The 17,307-nt window shown below is 39.4% G+C and overlaps 2 protein-coding genes across 2 annotated transcripts; both read right to left on the bottom strand.

The window, feature by feature from the left end:
* Positions 1 to 1,460: 1,460 nt before the first annotated feature.
* LOC103442573 (protein VASCULATURE COMPLEXITY AND CONNECTIVITY-like) lies at positions 1,461 to 2,680 on the bottom strand. The gene is made up of 3 exons (XM_008381375.4): positions 2,329 to 2,680; positions 1,998 to 2,203; positions 1,461 to 1,859 (listed from the first exon to the last, which is right to left on the bottom strand). The coding sequence occupies exons 1-3, from the start codon at positions 2,425 to 2,427 to the stop codon at positions 1,682 to 1,684; spliced, it is 483 nt and encodes a 160-aa protein (XP_008379597.1). The 5' UTR covers positions 2,428 to 2,680; the 3' UTR covers positions 1,461 to 1,681.
* A 1,592-nt stretch (positions 2,681 to 4,272) lies between these two features.
* On the bottom strand, positions 4,273 to 15,577 carry LOC103442574 (histone-lysine N-methyltransferase ATXR3-like). The gene is made up of 20 exons (XM_029107966.2): positions 15,348 to 15,577; positions 12,583 to 15,166; positions 12,363 to 12,419; positions 11,013 to 12,194; positions 10,471 to 10,844; positions 9,829 to 10,386; positions 9,561 to 9,661; positions 8,381 to 9,431; positions 8,198 to 8,269; positions 7,872 to 7,982; positions 7,688 to 7,788; positions 7,045 to 7,144; positions 6,848 to 6,943; positions 6,496 to 6,663; positions 6,277 to 6,402; positions 6,128 to 6,181; positions 5,412 to 5,659; positions 5,209 to 5,317; positions 4,814 to 5,116; positions 4,273 to 4,727 (listed from the first exon to the last, which is right to left on the bottom strand). Exons 2-20 carry the CDS (start codon positions 15,035 to 15,037, stop codon positions 4,551 to 4,553), a joined length of 7,443 nt encoding a protein of 2,480 aa, XP_028963799.1. The 5' UTR covers positions 15,038 to 15,166; positions 15,348 to 15,577; the 3' UTR covers positions 4,273 to 4,550.
* Between the last annotated feature and the right edge of the window lie 1,730 nt (positions 15,578 to 17,307).

Below are 17,307 nucleotides of genomic sequence, written 5' to 3'. Positions count from 1 at the left end.
CCCCTTCGGTGCTTTCTCTTTCTGGGGCTCTACCGACTGCTGAAACTTCTCCTAAGCAACCTTTGTGAAGGCCCCCTCTTGTTTGTTTATTTTGACTCATGTATATGTATATAATTGTAACTTATCGGAGATATCAATAAATAAGCTTTGCTTCATTTCAATGTATTGTGTTAAATACGCCAAAGCCTTCTTCACTAAGTTCTTTGAATTTTTCTTTTGTTGAAGCTTGTATGTTGAAGCTTTGTGAGTGAAGCATGTAGGTTGAGGTAGTGTTCCCTTAATTTCTCGAGTGAGGAAATCTTCTCGGTTGGAGACTTGAAAAATCCAAGTCACTGAGTGGGGTCAGCTATATGAATCTTAGAACGTCATTGTGCTCGGTCCTGTGTCATGTCCTCCGTTAGATCTAAGTACTCTAAGTCTTTTCTTATAGTCTCTTCTAAAGTTTTCCTAGGTCTTCCTCTACCCCTTCGGCCCTGAACCTCTATCCCGTAGTCGCATCTTCTAACCGGAGCGTCAGTAGGCCTTCTTTACACATGTCCAAACCACCGGAAATAGGAGGGTAGGCAATCCATCTCCCCTAAAGAATGCATGGACTTATGTGGATGGTCCTGGACTCCGAGCAATTCTGCATGCTTATTTGTTGCAAGGATGTCACGCCACAACAAAAAGCTCACTAAACTCCTTTTAGCATGGCTCTCAAATTATATATTGGTCATCTCTAATGACTCGACTTAGCGATGATTTGGGCACTTTCAAGGTAAATTTTTTGTGTTATATCAGCTTAATTACCTATTCATGTTACACCGAAATTTAAGTTTAATGGATCTTTTGCAACGCCCTAACGTGTGTGGCAATTTACTTTTTATGTAGGATTCTTTTATTTTTCAGAAATTTTAATTAATTTTCGTTTAATTCAAAATATTATCATTTTACTATTTTATCTCTATAAATCACATTTTGTTTACATTCTACTCAATTTTAGTATATTGATAGCTTTACCGTTTTAAAATGCTGGCTTTATATATAGAGATTATTAATATTTATTTCAACCGACTTCATAATATTAAGTTTAACGGATTACTAAAAGCTTTACTGTTTTAGAATGATGGCTTTATATATAGAGATTATTAATAATTTAATTAAAGAGATCGCAAATTCCATATTTATATCTCAAGGTTAGGATAACACATACGTTAGGGCATACGCAATCACATGCATGCGCTTATGACATCCCAAAATCTAACTTATATTCTACACCCTTTAAAAGATAAGGATATGCTATCCACACATCCTTTTTACTTCTCACACACCATTTGTTAATTTTTGTCCGTTAATCTTCTTCAATTCATCCAATCCGACGGTCGAAAACCAAAAAGATGTGAGAGAAATAAAAAATGATGTGTAGATATCACATCCCAAAAGATAAAGAAAGACAAAACAAAATAAAGAAACATCCAACATTATCGCAATATTATTATTATAATAATCTCCATTCCTTGTCCAAAACTAATCAGTGGAAAAGAAAGATTAGCACATTGTCTTAAATTAATCAAAGGGGTAAAAGAAAGATAAGCACGACTATTGTCTCGCATGGAAAGAGGAGGTAAAGTTAGGAGATATGAAAGGAACAAGGCAACATTAATCCTTCATCACGGCTTAATTAACGAAACTAATTAAATTATTAACCAGTAGAGGCAGTGACAGATATGTAATAAGCTACACAAAACAGCCCATGAACAAAACACACGATGCCTCCAATCGACAGAAAATGATGGTGTGTGAAACCACATGAAGATCTTGACTTATGGTTTGACCAAGTTCCTATCACCAGCATCGACAATCCAACGGCCAGAATGATCCTGATCATCAACAACGAACAAAATAAGAACATGAAAAGAAAACTGAAAACTGAAAACGACCATGGTTATCAAACACGACAATGGTTATCAAACACAACCGCTAAACAATTAACCTAATCATCGATTATCGACATGTACCAAGTGAGGACGAGGCAAGCGACAGAGATTTGCTTATTAGGAGGGGCCTTTTGGAGTTCATCCTGAGAACAAATGCAGTTGCATCCACCAAGCAAGTTTGCAATAACATGTGCAAGAACTAGAAGTCCGGCTGCAGCTAACCCTAGCTTGAATGCTGCATGGCTTGGTTCTCTACACTCGAAGATCCAGAGTCTCAAGTGTTTCACCTATTGCAAGCAACAGTATTATGGCAAGACGCTTTTGTAGCTCAACTGATTAAAAACATTTACTCATGTAACTGAGATCTTGTAGTATCGCTTGTGTAAAAATAAGCGAGGCAATAGGTATGTACCTTGTTTTGTTCGAGTTCTGCTTCGATGCCAAGAATCCCGGCTACGATGTCCATTGCCACGATCAAGAGGCAGACGAAGAACCCTCCAATCTTAACCATTATCTCTCTCTCTCTCTAGATCTCTCTTAGATGATGAGGAGGGTGGGAGGAAGGGGAATATGTATGAAAGGGGATAGACTACACAGTCCACACTGCAGAGAAAAGTATGTGTGGAAGAAAGGATTACAAGGAGGTGGGATAAGTGGGTAAAAAAAGCTTCTTTTGTCTACACAGTGCGAGCTTTAATTTGCTTTAGGGACTTCTTTCTCTTCTTTTCTCTTGGGTCGTGTCGTGGATTCCTTTGATGGGAAGCAAGCAAAGTAGGGCATAAACCAGCTCATATAAACCAGCACATAGAGCAGCGTGCCTCAGCATCTTTCACCACCCCCACACATTCCCCAAGGTCAATCTCTGAGTAAGTTCAGGACACTTTTTTGACTTTTAGGTTGTAACAACTCAGGATGTTTTGGCACCATTGAGTATTTGGATTAATATGCCCTGCTGTATGCCAATAATCGGTTGGTCCTCCAAGGGTTAATGGTTTTCACACTGTCGTTTTTTCAGTCTACACTCGTTTCTTCATTTTCTTTTCATATTAGGGAGTTAATTTTTCATGCACCATTTTTAGTCTCTCACAATTCTTTATTTATTTCTGGTCATCAAATAAAATAAATCAAACACAAATAATAAACAAAAATAAACGGAATTGTGTAAGAGGAGGAAAATTGCATGTTTATCCTTTATATTTTGATTAATCTTTCTTGAATTTATTCAAATTCAAAAGCTGAATGAAAGGTAGAAGTGGAATGAGATATAATATGGCTTAAGTCTTATTTCAATCATTTTCTTTAGAAAGGTAGTAAAAATACTCCTAAGTATATTGACAGAGATATTCATATTCTCCAAGGTTAAAGGATTTCTATATTTTCTCAAATTGGGGGACTATTCCTTTTCTTTTTAGGTCGGCAGGGGACTATTTCCTTTCTTTTTGGGTCGGTTGGGGATTATTCCACTTTAGGATAGGACGAAGTAACTTTGCAGGTATGTATATGGATCTTTACGTCTCTTGGGTTACATATTTTGGGTCTTGGGCCTACTTTTCTATTCATCTGGACCCAGATGAGATGGGCCTTGCACTTCTGTATAGGACATGATTATTTGATGAGAAAATCTTCCGTAGAGGTGTCACGTGATTAGGTTTGTTCGATCACTTAATAGCAAGCTATTTCGTTGCTACGCATAGAACCATTGTTGGGCTCAATGAATGGAACTCACTGTTGCTTTTTTTTTTTTTTTTTTTGGCCCGGGAGGCTAAGCGAGCCAAACACAAAGTATCTCCGAATACCATCTCACTCACATAGGTACAACTTTCAATGCAAATGGATCCGTGTTCTTATCATGTAGAGAGAACAAATTGACTTATTGGCAAAGTCTAAAAAATGCAAGAGAACAAAGTGGATTCGTAGTCGTCGTGCTGGAGATGACGCGGCGGAGCAGGCGGTGTTGGAGAGAAATGGGTGGTGGGCAGCAAGTTGAGATCAGGCGGGCAGTGGTAAAACGTTGGGGTTGGGAAGTAATCCCTTGTAGTCCGAAATGGGTTCGTGTCAGGGCAACCTCAGGAGTTGGGAGTAGTCCGAGGCGGCGGAGTTGAGGTTGAAGGCTTCAACGGTGGCGGGGCTAACATTGGTGAGGGTGACTTGAGCGAAATCAGAGCAAGAGAGGGGCTTTTGGGTGAAAATCATAATCCTATGAACATCATTCAAGTCTAGAAACTGCATTATTCAAGTCTTGCCTCAACGGAGTTTCGCAGAGGGTCACCGGAAAAAGCTCTTTCAGATCGGAAAACTAAAAATGCTCCAAGTAATTCTGGAGATGACGAAAACAAAAGGCAAAGACAAGAGCTAATGCATTGGACTACTTCTCTACTTTTCATATTTCTCTCCAAAATTAGAAGTGGAGGTGAAAAAAACAGGTGTTCTACTGCTACGTAATGAATTACAAATTACAAAGATGAAGAGCTGTACACAAGAATTGGAAAAGCTCGCTGTTCGGGAATGATTACAAACTCCCCACATTGAACGGGGCAGCAGTAAACTTTAAATCAAAAAATCATTCCGAAACAAGTGGAAAAAAAAGAGTTAGGGCGAGTAATCCGGCTGTCAGTTCCTGACGCTTGCAAAACTTCACCGATCCCACATTGCCTGAAATATCGCGGGTCTGTGCTTTAACCAATGCACCATCTCCCTGTCCAAATGAGATTTATGCACAACAGCGTCCAGCATTGGACTGCCGATAACTTTTGGAGAGTTATCAAACGACCATATTCGATCCTTAGGCCAAGGTCTCTGCGGCTGCTTCTCCTGAAAAGCAATGGAATATATGAGCAAAGCCACATCTCGAATCAAACGAAATTAAAGGCATAGATATACGAGAGACCAAAACTCACCATCCTTGCTAGCATAAACTTCACTGTCCTTGGGCCATAAACACGCTGCAGTGAAGGTTTCTGAACCTTGGCGTAGAAAGAACTGAAGTTCGGTAATGACAAGCAACCCCTACTCGCTCTTGCCAGGCTACAATCCGGCTCTGCACTAGTCTGGTTATACCAAAAAATAAGCTGCCCTAAACAATAGTTTTCCCCGTACGTCTTGCAATACTCCTGAAAACCTGATCCCAGTTTCTCGGTGTACTTGGGGCCTAGGTCAAGTGGACTAATGTATACTGGTGGCGAAGTTACAGTTTTGTATTCCTGAGAGTAGAATGAAGCTCGCTTCAGATTCAGATAGCAGAATTGCACATCAATTAGAAAACTTTTTAGAGGTTCTAATTAGAAAGACGTACCCGTATTCTAACAAAACAACGTGTGTAAGCATAAATATGGATCAAGTCAGCAGCAGCATCGTTTCTAGACTTGTATGTACAAGGAAGATTCCGGACTTCATCTCTCAACCTTCAAAAAGAAACAAAAAATTCCCATAAAGTTGGAATCGTTTACCGAGTCAAAACCTAGCATAAGAAAATTAACTCATGCGTATGTTACTCACCATAATAAAGATCTTTTAAGTTCTTTCCATATGTCATCTGAACCTGATGGATCACGAGCAAGGATCTTCGTCCGTAGATCATTTAGCAAGTGTTCCTCCACATGAGGAGCCATGCTCTGAAGAAGCTCCTGTACAAGTGATCCTTCTCCCTTCCATAGAAAGGAAACAGCTTCTAAAGGACTTAACCTTTCTAGCGGAGGTGGAGCATCCTTGGGGTTGCCAAAAGCGCATCTCATAACATACCTCACCTGTAGATATTATTGATCAGATCTTCATACGGTGGAATAGAATACAACAAAACGACCACTTGTTGATAGCAGAGAATAAGGACTTAAAAATTAAGCCTCATTAGGTGTAGTTTCTCCGTATAAAACAGTGTAGATAAATTTGAGAATCAATTAACATGCATAAATATAGACAACAGTCAAATCTGTGCAGAAGTTTGGCAACAAAAGTGATAGAAATTGCAAGCTAAGCAAAACCATTAATTTCAAAATCTTCACATCATGCAACATTCTATTGCGAAATTAGTATAACAAGGCCCACCCACGATAAGCCTATACCACAGTAAGATTCATTAAGTCATAATAATGTGCTAGACCACAACCTCTAAGTACTAAAGATATCTTACTAAATATGTTTATCAAATATTTAACAAAGACAAAAGGAAATAAAAGGATGATAAGTCTCTTTACACATAGGAAAAGGGTAATCACCTTGTCAAGAGTTACAGCCAAATTCTGAAGCCTTTGGTTGTACACACCCTCGGCCTATCATGCAAAAAGAAATGGTAAGCCAGGAGCAACCACAAATGACGTGATCTTAAACAGACACACACAGATAAGTAAAAAAAAAAAAAAATCACCTGAACCTCAGCATCACTTTTCTCAACCTCAAGGCAAATATCTGAGAAGTACTTCCTCTTTTCTTCCAAATTGTGCTTTAAAATCTCCTCAGGAAGCTTTGTTCTTTCAAAATTTATAAACCTCACCTTCAACCAAAATGAAAGGGAATGAAAATAAATGACAGTTGATTTCAATAATTACTAAAAAGGAAAAACAAAGGCAGCAGAAAAACAACATACCAAGCGAGCTGAATATGCAATCACCCAATCTGGCAACCCACCCAGCAAGCAACTGCCTAAACCAGCCCTTCCCAACTCAAGATAGTCCTCCTCAGATACTGAATTTAACTCGCAAGCCTCCAGCATTAACTGATGACGATCAAGAGTTCCATGCCACTCTTTTAGCACCTGATGAATGGACAATAATCCAGTTAATAAAACTAAAATGACTTTAAAAGATAAAGGAGAAGAATACGCACAGAAATTCCTATCTTTGGGCACCAAGATTGTGAGGTTGAAAGAAAATATTTTAGTTCCCTCATGAGGAATCTGAGCCTCTAAGAATTAAGTGCAGCCATTACTTTTCTCTTACCTTTTGAAAAGCACCTTCGCCTGTTAAATTCAAGTAGCTTCCCCGGCAAACTTGGCTGCCACACAAACAAACTGACGCTTCGTATTCTTCCTTACTCTGTCATAAAAATAGATGAGCACAATTGTTACATGTGTACTTGTGTAGTCATGTAAATTGCAATTTAGTGTACATGAGACCAAGAGGAAAAAGAGTCACACCTCTGTAACGGAGTTGTAATCGAATGTCACCTCCTCACCATATTGAATCTTTCGTACAGTGTAGATTCCAATTTGGTAACGACCATCTACAGCAGTAACTCTGCATTCAACAAACACTAGATGTTATAGAACTAGCAGGAAAAGTTCAAGCAAATCTTGCAATTACAAAGCAACACTAGATTACTACAGGTACTTCTGTCCGATATAAGACAAAGCCTTATTGTTATCAACATATAAGCCTTCATAACACACAGAATCAAGCCATATACTGATAATACTCATATATTGAACTCCAGTGCTAAGCAAAAAAGAATTATTGTTTATCAAGTGCGAATACAACCATTAAAATTCCAGCAATAAAGATCTGAAAAGGCATGTTCTGACTTCTGGCAGCCAAACATTAAATGCTCCTCAAATCATAATACAAACCAAGACACAAAGGTAACAATAGTACACAATTAGCAACAAAGGTAACAGTGGTGCACCATTAGAAACAAACTACTAAAAAAAATACAACTATATGAAGCACAATGTTTACAGAGATATAATAGCTTAAATGTAAAATATGTGAGTGTGAATTTATAAATAGCAAGGTGACTCAATTGAAAGTCCTAACTAACAAAACTAAAACAATAGAACTTACTTTGCTTCACAATTAGGTCGGCATGAGTGACAAATTCTACTTGCGTAGTTTGCCTTATGCATGGCATCAACAACGACTAAATCATACCCATCAGCGTCACCCTGACAAACAATAATGAACGATCAGATGCTAATCCATAAAGCATGTACATAACTACGTATGAACTTGTGCAACTGAAAAGCACCTTGGGCCTTTCGAGATAAATGTTGTAAAACTCTGGAGCTGGATCTTTATTATTTTTCTGCAAAGATCGAATCCCATCTTGCTTCTCGAACCATTTCCAAACAGGATATACCTATATTATATTAAGTGTAGAAATTAGCCAATCACAAGATCAAAAATCAGTTTAACAAAATTTTATCATATGATTGCATGAACAAGTTATGCACTACTTTTCCATGGGGTTTAAATAAAAATTGGACGAAAGTATAAGACAAGGCAGCATCGTATAAAAGTATGGGATGATTAAATGACTGAGAAAACAACTCCACAAACAAAATGGAGCCATACCTCCCCCAAAAACTCAACAACAAAATCTTCTTCTCCAAAGCCTTCTTCTTTGTTGCAAACAACACCAAGCCCCTGGTCATCATAACAAATTAACGATTACACAAGATTAAATAGTCATCACCTAATTGCTTGACATAAATCCAGGAAGTAACGCATCAATAGGGAATGGGGCAAAAAGTTTACCTTCCTATAAGCAACATACTTATCATCATGTCGGCTCTCTATGGCCTTCAAAATACCCTGACACATCCTAACAGTTCGGACATCACCATCCTCTTCAGCACCTTTTAGGATTTCTTCAACAACAGGATGCAAGGGATAGATCATAGGAGTATTTCCACTCCCAGTGTACCGCCTGACTTGCTTATTCAATGTGCGAAGGAGCACATCTTCAACAAACATATGCTTCTCCGCAAGATCCCAGTCCAACTCCTCTGGCATGGAGTCAAGTAAAAGATTGTGGCTATATGGATCAATTCCATAAACTTCTTGCTCTAAAACCTCTTCTCCAAGCATTTTCCTTGGCTTGTAATCCTTTACTTCAGGAAGCTCCATATCAGACTCCTCAGTTCCACTCTTCTGAGAATTAAGTTTCTCAACATAGTCATCTGGTAAAGATACCTGCATTTTCCGTTTCACATCCTCCTCATTGGATACAATAACATATTCCTCAATAACTTCATATTTCCTCGTAACAGGAGGAACCAAGCTTGATTTTGTCATGCGAGCACCCCACTCCCGATCATCAGTCATAGAATCAAAACCCTCATCAGGTGTAAAGCTTCCATCTGCTCTTGACTGCCCCGTTTGACTTTGTGACTTCAATTCAGTGTCACTTTCTGTATCCGAAGAAGTACTATCAGTATTGCTCTTGCTATATTCAGAAGACTTGTCCATATCATCAGAGGTTTCACTTTCTGAATCCATAGATTTTTTATTCAATCTGGATAAACGCCTTCTGATTTCTCGATCAGATGCATACTCTCCATAATCCATACTACCATTCACAGCGCCATTACTCCTATTCGAGTACTTCCTTTCAGTAGCTACTTTATTGAGCTTCTTTCTACACTTGGAGGATGAAGAGAACCCTGCAAATGTATCATCTTCCCATGACTTAATCAACTCATCTCTTTCATGAGAAGACTTAGAAGCAGCTTCTAAACGAGTGGCAAGTTGAATAAACAATGTTATAATGTGATTCATGTCTCCAGCATCCCCCCGATTCTTTGCTCTGCAGCACAGAAAAATAAAATGAGAAAGAGAGAGAGAAAGAAACTTTTATCACATCGTTAAGTAAAAAAAGGTTCTGAAAAATACATCATGAACCCATACAAGAACCAAAAAGTGAAATAGAACTCACTTTATTGCATCCCTGCACATTCGACTGATATCCTCCTTGACAGAACTCAATCCCCGGCGTATGTAATGACCATTTCTCATTCTATCCTGAATTTCAGCAACCTGGTAAAGAAAAGGAGGTAACAAACTTTCAGAACATATTTATATGAAACTGAACGTAAACATAAAAGGATAAAAAAGGGAACCAAATCTAAAAACAAGACAAAGATAAAGTACGATAAAAAAGCATCTCAAACATGAAAACAATGAAAGCAAATGACTACCGGTACCTTGGGCACAAAGAAATCATAGGTATTCTCCTTCATGATATCCTTCAGACTTGAAGCAACAAATTCTTCCATCTTCTTGTAACCGTGTTCAGATTTCTTAATGGACAACCGCCTCATGCGAGCATCCCTAGATAGAATGGATGAGGACCGTCTAGCATCAAATAGTTTTGAACGTTTGTATAAACTTCCCCGGAATGAGAGATTTGCAGTCTCTCTCTTATCCACGCTATCGAAGTACACTTTCAGTTCACTAAAATCATCCATATCATTGCCTAGAACCTTACTTCTAGAAACAGATGAAGATTTCTCACTGATCTGTTTCAGACTCCTAATTTTCGAATGGGATTCCTCAAATATCTTCGTACCAGATGAACTTCGGCTCTTAATCCAGTTCAGATTCTGAAACTTAATTACCAACTCGCCAAACTGGTTGCAACCTCTGATATCTATGGTAGATAAACAAGGAAGTGAACTAAGGATCTCTTCAAGAGTGTGGGGGGTGATGTTGGTGCAACCATTCAGAACCATAGAGTTAATCTTTTCTTTGCCGTAACCCCTCTGCAACCAAAGAATTACATTAGATTTATGAGGATGTACATAGATGCCTACTGTTCTGTGATGCAAAAAAATAGCAAAACCTACCATAATGTTCACAATCCCGGAATCAGTGCAGTTGGGACCCAAGGATGAAAAATCAACCTGTCTTGAAATATCCTTATAAAACCTGACAGCAGCTCTCCAGTGCTTACAGGTCATAGAAGCAAAGGTAAGGGAATTCATGTCTAATCTCAGAAAATGAAAGATTCGCGCCAGCACTTGCCCATCTAATAAACCCCAGCTTCCCGTCTCTGAGCCATAACTCCTACTCTCTTCTGTGTACAAAGAAGCATCACCACATAGATCCTCAAAAGTGGATTCATCCTTTTCAACTGTTAGCAAATCATCTCCCAAGTCATAGTCATCTTCACTTTCATCAACCAGCAACCGGGCTCTCTTGGCAATACGGGCATCAACATCTGAAGCAAACCCCAAATAGATTAATGCATGGATAAAACGAAACTTCATGACGAACACCAAAGTTCAAGTTGAAAGGAAATCAAACCAAAATGTACATACAAAAAAGATTGAGGTCAAGGAAAAGAGAAGATAGAGGGCAAATGGACATTAAATTGAATAGATCATACCTATTTTCCAGTACATATGCTTCTCCACCTCTTTCTTTGGCTGCTTTGCATTAATCCATGGATCTAGAACATCATTTATGGCCGCAGCAAACTCCCGGCTTTTGTATGATTTCATCACCAGTTCATGAAGCTTTCCGCATGTATAACCAATGAATTGAGGGTGCAGGTTGTGCAACCAACTCGACCTTGTGGTCAACTCTTCAAATAAAGCACTTTTAGATTGTGATGAAGCAAGTCCTGAAGTATCACGAGATCTTGTGTTCTTCTCCTGCCGATTCAAATTAGTAGCTTCCGAAGTCTCTGCAGCAGATGTCACTGGAACCCAGACTTTATCAAATTTCCGGAAAATACTGGTATGTTTTAAGATCACTCCTTGATCAACCAAGACCTGTAGCTCAGAAAATGATGAAGGTCCTCGTTCGTGCCCAGCACCATCAAGGTAGTACCAGTCACCCAAGTGCAATTGCAGCTCATCGACTGTGCAAATACGGTCTTTTTTGGTGTTAATAGATGTAATGCATTTCGAAGACCCCTGTGACTGCCGTTCACAAACTGGTTTCAACTGGGTATCACCTTCTCCCGATGATCTCTTCCCATCACTACCTGAAGTATATGACCGAGAAGACCTTGATGTATACCTCTCCATACCACGGGCTTTTATGCGAGGCTCAGAAACAAATGAACCATGGTCTTTAACCACACAAGCATTTATCCTGACTACTGGAAGCATAGTTCCTATTATTCCTTTTATGACAGTAGGCTTAATTTGAGTTGTTCTGCTCATGCCACTAAAATCACTTATCTCATCTGGACATGAAAAAGCCCAAGTAGGTAGATCAAGTCTTCTGCTTTGCGAAGGATAATACAATTCATCTTTTTTATGCCATCGAGGGTCTTCATAACCAGACTTTGGCATCTGGCATAATGGGAAACCATCGTTTACAACAAATTTCTTTCTAGAAGACCTCTCTTGTGATGCTTCATCATTCCTCTTCCAATCACCACCCTTGCATGACCACCGATCAGAAAACCAGTCATCAGAATCACCACAAGCAAACCCAGCGTCCTTGTCAGAAGGTGCAGTCAGCCTAATTTCTGCAGCTTCCTTTATTTTAATGTCAGAGTATCCAGGTTCCTCGGTTTTCTGATCATACTGTTCCGCATTGTGGCCTTGACTGAAACCTGTGCATGCCAATAGATGCGTAAGTAAAATACTTCTCGTAAATAAAAATACAATTTTTAACATCAATTTCACGTCCTTTCTAAATTTCACATTCTATGTTGTCTGAACATCAACTTGACGTCCTATTTAACTCCTAAAAAAACTGAAAAACCAATGTAAACCACTACCTGCAGTGTTTTCCCATCCATCTCGTTGTGCATATTCAAACGACATCTGCAAAACTTCTGCAAAATGGCAAATATAAAAGAGGACAAAAAATAAGATATCTCCACACAAAAATATAAATAAATAAATAATGAAGGTAAAATTTGTTACTTCACAACAGCAAAAATCAAATTTCAAATTTCAAATAATAATAATAATAATAATAAATCAGATAAAACATGCCTCCAATAGCTTCAAGCTCCCTGCCAGGAATAACTGTCAAACCCTCCATCAGAGCTCCAACCCTTTCTTCAATACGGAGATCTTCTAAAGGCTCAGAAGCAGCTCCACCAACATCTGGGCCAAATCCTGGTGGCAGCAAAGTGATCGCTGCCTCCTTCCCACTCTGGGCATCATATTGCCCAGTATCTCCAGTATCTGCCAATAGATTACCGGGAGCTTCTGGAGGGCTTACTAGTCGAGTTATAGAGTCTGATACAATGGATGGGAAATGTACGGTCACCAGTGGTGAAACTGCATTTTCAACAGTTACCCACCTATCACTATCTGAGTGCTTGACCATGTGGTCAGACATGAGAGCCCCTTCTTCAACAAGTGATTTAAGCTCACACAATTTTGAAGGTCCACGTTCTACACCATAATAATCGAGGTAAAACCATTTCCCGGTGGATGAATCAGCAATAACTGGGACATGTGGTGGTGTATCACATATATCCATATCTTCTTCCATCGAAAGCAGCTCTTCAGGAGGGGCTACACTGATATGAGAATTTTCAGTGCAATTTACACTTGGAATTTGAGATGGTTCTTCTTTGTGAGACTCAATGGTGGTATTTGTCTCCACAGATACATTCATATCAGGGACAGTGCTTCTATCTAGAGATTCTTTAACAGTTGAATGTGAGTCTTTTCCACAGGGATCCTTCTGCATCAGCTTATCTTCTTGCCCCCTATTACTGTAATGGGAGTTGCGCCTTTCACTTGCTCCCCCTTTTCGACTTGTGTCTCGATGATTATTAGGTCTAATCCGATCATGTGGGGACCGCTCCAAATAATTTGGAGTGTGATTCCTGCGGTCATGGTATCGAGGTCGATCTTGTGGAGACAGACTCCGGTTCCTGTGACCATATTGACGGCTCCTATCATATGGAGATCTCTCCTGACCATATGGAGATCTCTCACGCCCATATGGCGATCTCTCACGCCCAAATGGTGATCTCTCGCGGACGTATGGAGATCTCTCATGGCTGTACGGAGATCTCTCGCGCCCGAATGGTGATCTCTCACGGCCATATGGAGATCTCTCACGGCCATGTGGAGATTTTTCACGGCCATGTGAAGATTTCTCACGACCATGTGGTGATTTCTCACGACCATATGGTGATTTCTCATGACCATATGGAGACCTCTCATGGACATATGGAGATCTTTCACGGCGCATTGGGCTTCTGTCCCGATGATCAAAATAACGGGCCCGATCACGTGGGGATCGCTCAGAATGACCTGGAGGTCCTGGACTTCTCCCATGCCTGTCATAAACTACTCTGGAAGACAGAGTAGATTCATAAGGCCTGGAGGAGTACTTGTCTGATGCAACTCTTGACGACGAAGAATTCCGATAAGACCTCTCCACAGAACTGCGTGAATAATGCTCAGAGTGGGCAGAGCGATTGGTGTCATCAGAAACCCTACGAAATTTTGTACCTGGATAATCACCATAGTCTCCATAGTTCTTCCGCTCACCGATACTTGTATCAGTACCAAACCTTTTTAACCGATTAACAGAAGGGTATTCTCCAGGGTGGCACTTAGCATTGCTGTACTCATTTCTGTACGCACCGTCCTCGTCAACGATTTTGGAACTGATCCTCGTCTTCCGGTCAGGGCCACTCTCCCACCTGGCATTACTCTTGCTCTGCTGGCTTCCACTTCTACTAAAGTCTTTCCTTCTAAAAGGATCATCATTTGAATACTTCCCGGGAGGTGGTGTACGCTCACGATCAAATTTCCAGCTCTTCTCCTTACCCATATCATACCTGCGGAATTTACTGGGAGTGTAGTCATCTCTGGCCACTTCCCCTTTCTGCCATCTATCTGGAATGAACTCACCTTTCTCAATTTCATCCTTGGGAGGTCTCCACGACCCAAATTCAGCTTCGACTTTTCTGCTCCTCTCTGGAACAATCTCTCCTTTCTCTACATCCCCTCTTCGCCATTTCCCTGAAAAGGACTCTGCTTTCTCCACCTCACCTCTCCTCCACTTCTCACCAACAATCTCTCCCTTCTCAATTTCACTTCTTCTAGACTTCTCTGGCACGAATTCACCATTCTCCTCTTCAACTTTGGGCCACTTCAAAGTCCCCAATTCACCCTCTTCCACTTCCTCCTTCTTCTCCTCAGCATTTTCACCATTCTCAGCTTCCTTAGTTGCACTGTTAGCACCCTTATCCAATCCCAGTTCACTTTTTTCGGACTCCACGTTCGTCGAAGACCCGGGCTTCTTAACAACTTTCTTCTTGGGCTTCATTACCTTCACTATCTTCTTCTTCTTAACCGTCTTGGAATTGAAGCCATTGTTACCGTTCTTGCCTCCGCAAAGCGTAGTCTTCTCCTGAATTGGAAAGGTGTCCATGATATTATGCTGCAAAGGCATGCATGCGACGCCTCCATCGCCCATGGAAATCCCAACCCTCCGCACCCAATCCGAAAACCCTATATGTCTCCTTCCCCGGGGCTATGGATGCTCATACTGCAATTCGCTTCAACTGGGTCTTCCTCTCCTCAATCCGCGCTCCAATCGAAAACCCTATTTCCAAAAATTCAACAAACAGATCAATACAAACCCAATGTAGGGTTTCAATGTCCAATACAACGCATGCATAAACAAACAAAATATGAAGAAAGACCCAGAATTCCAAAACCTCTGTAATTCAAAACTCTAACCCAGAATGCTTACAAAACAATCGAAATCGAAAGGGGGAGAATACCGAGAAAATTGACGAGCTGAGTGAATAGATCGGCGAGAAAATCTAGCTTGACGAACCGAAGGAGCGCGCGAAAGCAAAAGACTTGACGAAGACAGATCAATAAACTGCGAGAAATCGAAAGCTCGAAGGCCAATCTCTCTCTCTCTCTCTCCGTATCTCCGAGTCTCTGTGTCTCTCTCTGTTCGTTCCTCTCTCTCTCTCGTTTGCTGTTGTTCTTGGTCTGAAAGACGAAACCTTCGTGGTAGTATTTATTTATTTTTACCTTTGGGGCTCGTACTTTCATTGCGAGAGGTGTTGAAATTACCATAATAGCCTTGGGGAGTTTGGTCCACGTGGAAACGGACTAGTTAGTAGTTTCAATAGCACGGAGGTCCACTTGAACTGTGACTCGTTCACCTTGAAAATTTTTTTTTTTTTAGTACATCGATATTTTACTTTAAAAAGAGGAAGAGTTCGGCTAAGTTAGACAATGGACATCCTAGTTATCCACAAAATTCGAATTTAAGAACTCTCATTTTCAGACCATAGTACTGAATGACTGGTTTGAAAATTAACTCTCTGTTTTCTTGTCTTGATATATGGCTTGTTTGGAAATACTTTTAAATAACTACAAACGTTTTTTATAAAAATATTTTTGAAATCAATCTTTAATTAAAACACAAGTGAATCTTAATAAAGCACTTGAAGTGCTTTTGAAACCAAAAGCATTTTTTTTTAAATTATTTTGAAAGCACTTCAAAACGAACAAAAATCTTACCGTTTAAATAGAAAAAAATATTCGAGACATCATTACAAATACAATGTTAACTTCTTGGTAAATCTTTGCATTCTAATTCTAAATATATTTATTATAATTTTCTAGCTTCGTTAAGCAAATGAAATCGCTCATTGCCTAGCTTGCTATATCTTTCTTTTGGTAAGTGTTATACTAATTTGAGGAACTCTGACATCTTCTCAAGTTGAAAGTTCTTGTAATTGGTTCAATGAAAAGCTATCAATTTAAAAATTAAAAAAATTAAAAAATGTATAAATACAAATATATTGAGATGTGTAAAGTCATTTTATGCAAGTTATAAATTGACTTGATTTAGTATGCTAATAAAACACATAAGAAACAAGGAAAAAGGAATTCAAACTCATCAATTCTTGCACATTCAATACTCAAGCACACGATAGAAAAACATTATAAAAGTAACTTGAGAAAGATCATTATTTTATAACAAGATTAACATTACGATATTTTCTTATGAAAATAAGCTTGTAACTCAACTAATTAATAATACTTACGCATACAAAAAGTTAGTTTCTAACAGGTCAATGTATTAGTATTTGAGTCATATCGCGTAGATTTGTCCGGAACCACCCTCCTACACGTTGAAGAATGAAAAATGGTCCAAAAGTAAATCACATGATTAAGCATAGGGATTGATTAAGAACGACAATGATGCATAAACTGGGATTAGCCTAGGTAATAATACATGTGAAGGGTGTAATTGTCATTGTGGGTGAATGGTGGGGTCCATATGGGGGTAGGGAATCATAGAAATAGGGCAAGGTTATTTTGGTAAACGTGGTTTTGGCGCTCAACTGAAGTTGAGCAAAATAATTTGAGGCAGATTGCAAATGTGGAGGGAAGTCCCAACTCCCTAGGTGATTGTGTTTGTGGTTCTCAGACGTTGGAGCCGTATTGTGTTGGGACTCCTTGGACCAAAAGCAGGTTAGGGCAAATTTAAAGGACTCGTTTCCAAAATATTTGGAAGTTGCCAAGTGTTTAAGCAATTTAAGCCCATCATGACAAACCCACTGTTAACTAGAATGATTTGCACTAACCATACAACGCACTAGATTAGTTATCTCACACGGTCATATCAAACGAAAACATATCATGACAAACCCATTGTTAACTAGGATGATTTTAAATGCGACGAAGAGCACAATTCCAATTTTTGAAAATCTAACT

This window comes from Malus domestica, chromosome 09 (genome assembly GCF_042453785.1).
Source record: "Malus domestica chromosome 09, GDT2T_hap1".
Classification (NCBI taxonomy): domain Eukaryota; kingdom Viridiplantae; phylum Streptophyta; class Magnoliopsida; order Rosales; family Rosaceae; genus Malus; species Malus domestica.
The sequence above is the reverse complement of the archived record's forward strand: the minus strand, read 5'-3'. Positions and strand labels throughout refer to the sequence as shown.

What these genes read in the sequence shown, in the direction of transcription:
- LOC103442573 (XM_008381375.4), bottom strand. Translation starts at nt 2,427, where the DNA reads ATGGTTAAGATTGGAGGGTTCTTCGTCTGCCTCTTGATCGTGGCAATG. An exon ending in CAGAACTCGAACAAAACAAG is followed by an intron (nt 2,204 to 2,328) that starts GTACATACCTAT and finishes TGCTTGCAATAG; the next exon opens with GTGAAACACTTGAGACTCTG. An exon ending in GCTTGCCTCGTCCTCACTTG is followed by an intron (nt 1,860 to 1,997) that starts GTACATGTCGAT and finishes GTTGATGATCAG; the next exon opens with GATCATTCTGGCCGTTGGAT.
- LOC103442574 (XM_029107966.2), bottom strand. Translation starts at nt 15,037, where the DNA reads ATGGGCGATGGAGGCGTCGCATGCATGCCTTTGCAGCATAATATCATG. An exon ending in CCGGGATTGTGAACATTATG is followed by an intron (nt 10,387 to 10,470) that starts GTAGGTTTTGCT and finishes CTTTGGTTGCAG; the next exon opens with AGGGGTTACGGCAAAGAAAA. An exon ending in AAAGTGATGCTGAGGTTCAG is followed by an intron (nt 6,182 to 6,276) that starts GTGATTTTTTTT and finishes TTTGCATGATAG; the next exon opens with GCCGAGGGTGTGTACAACCA.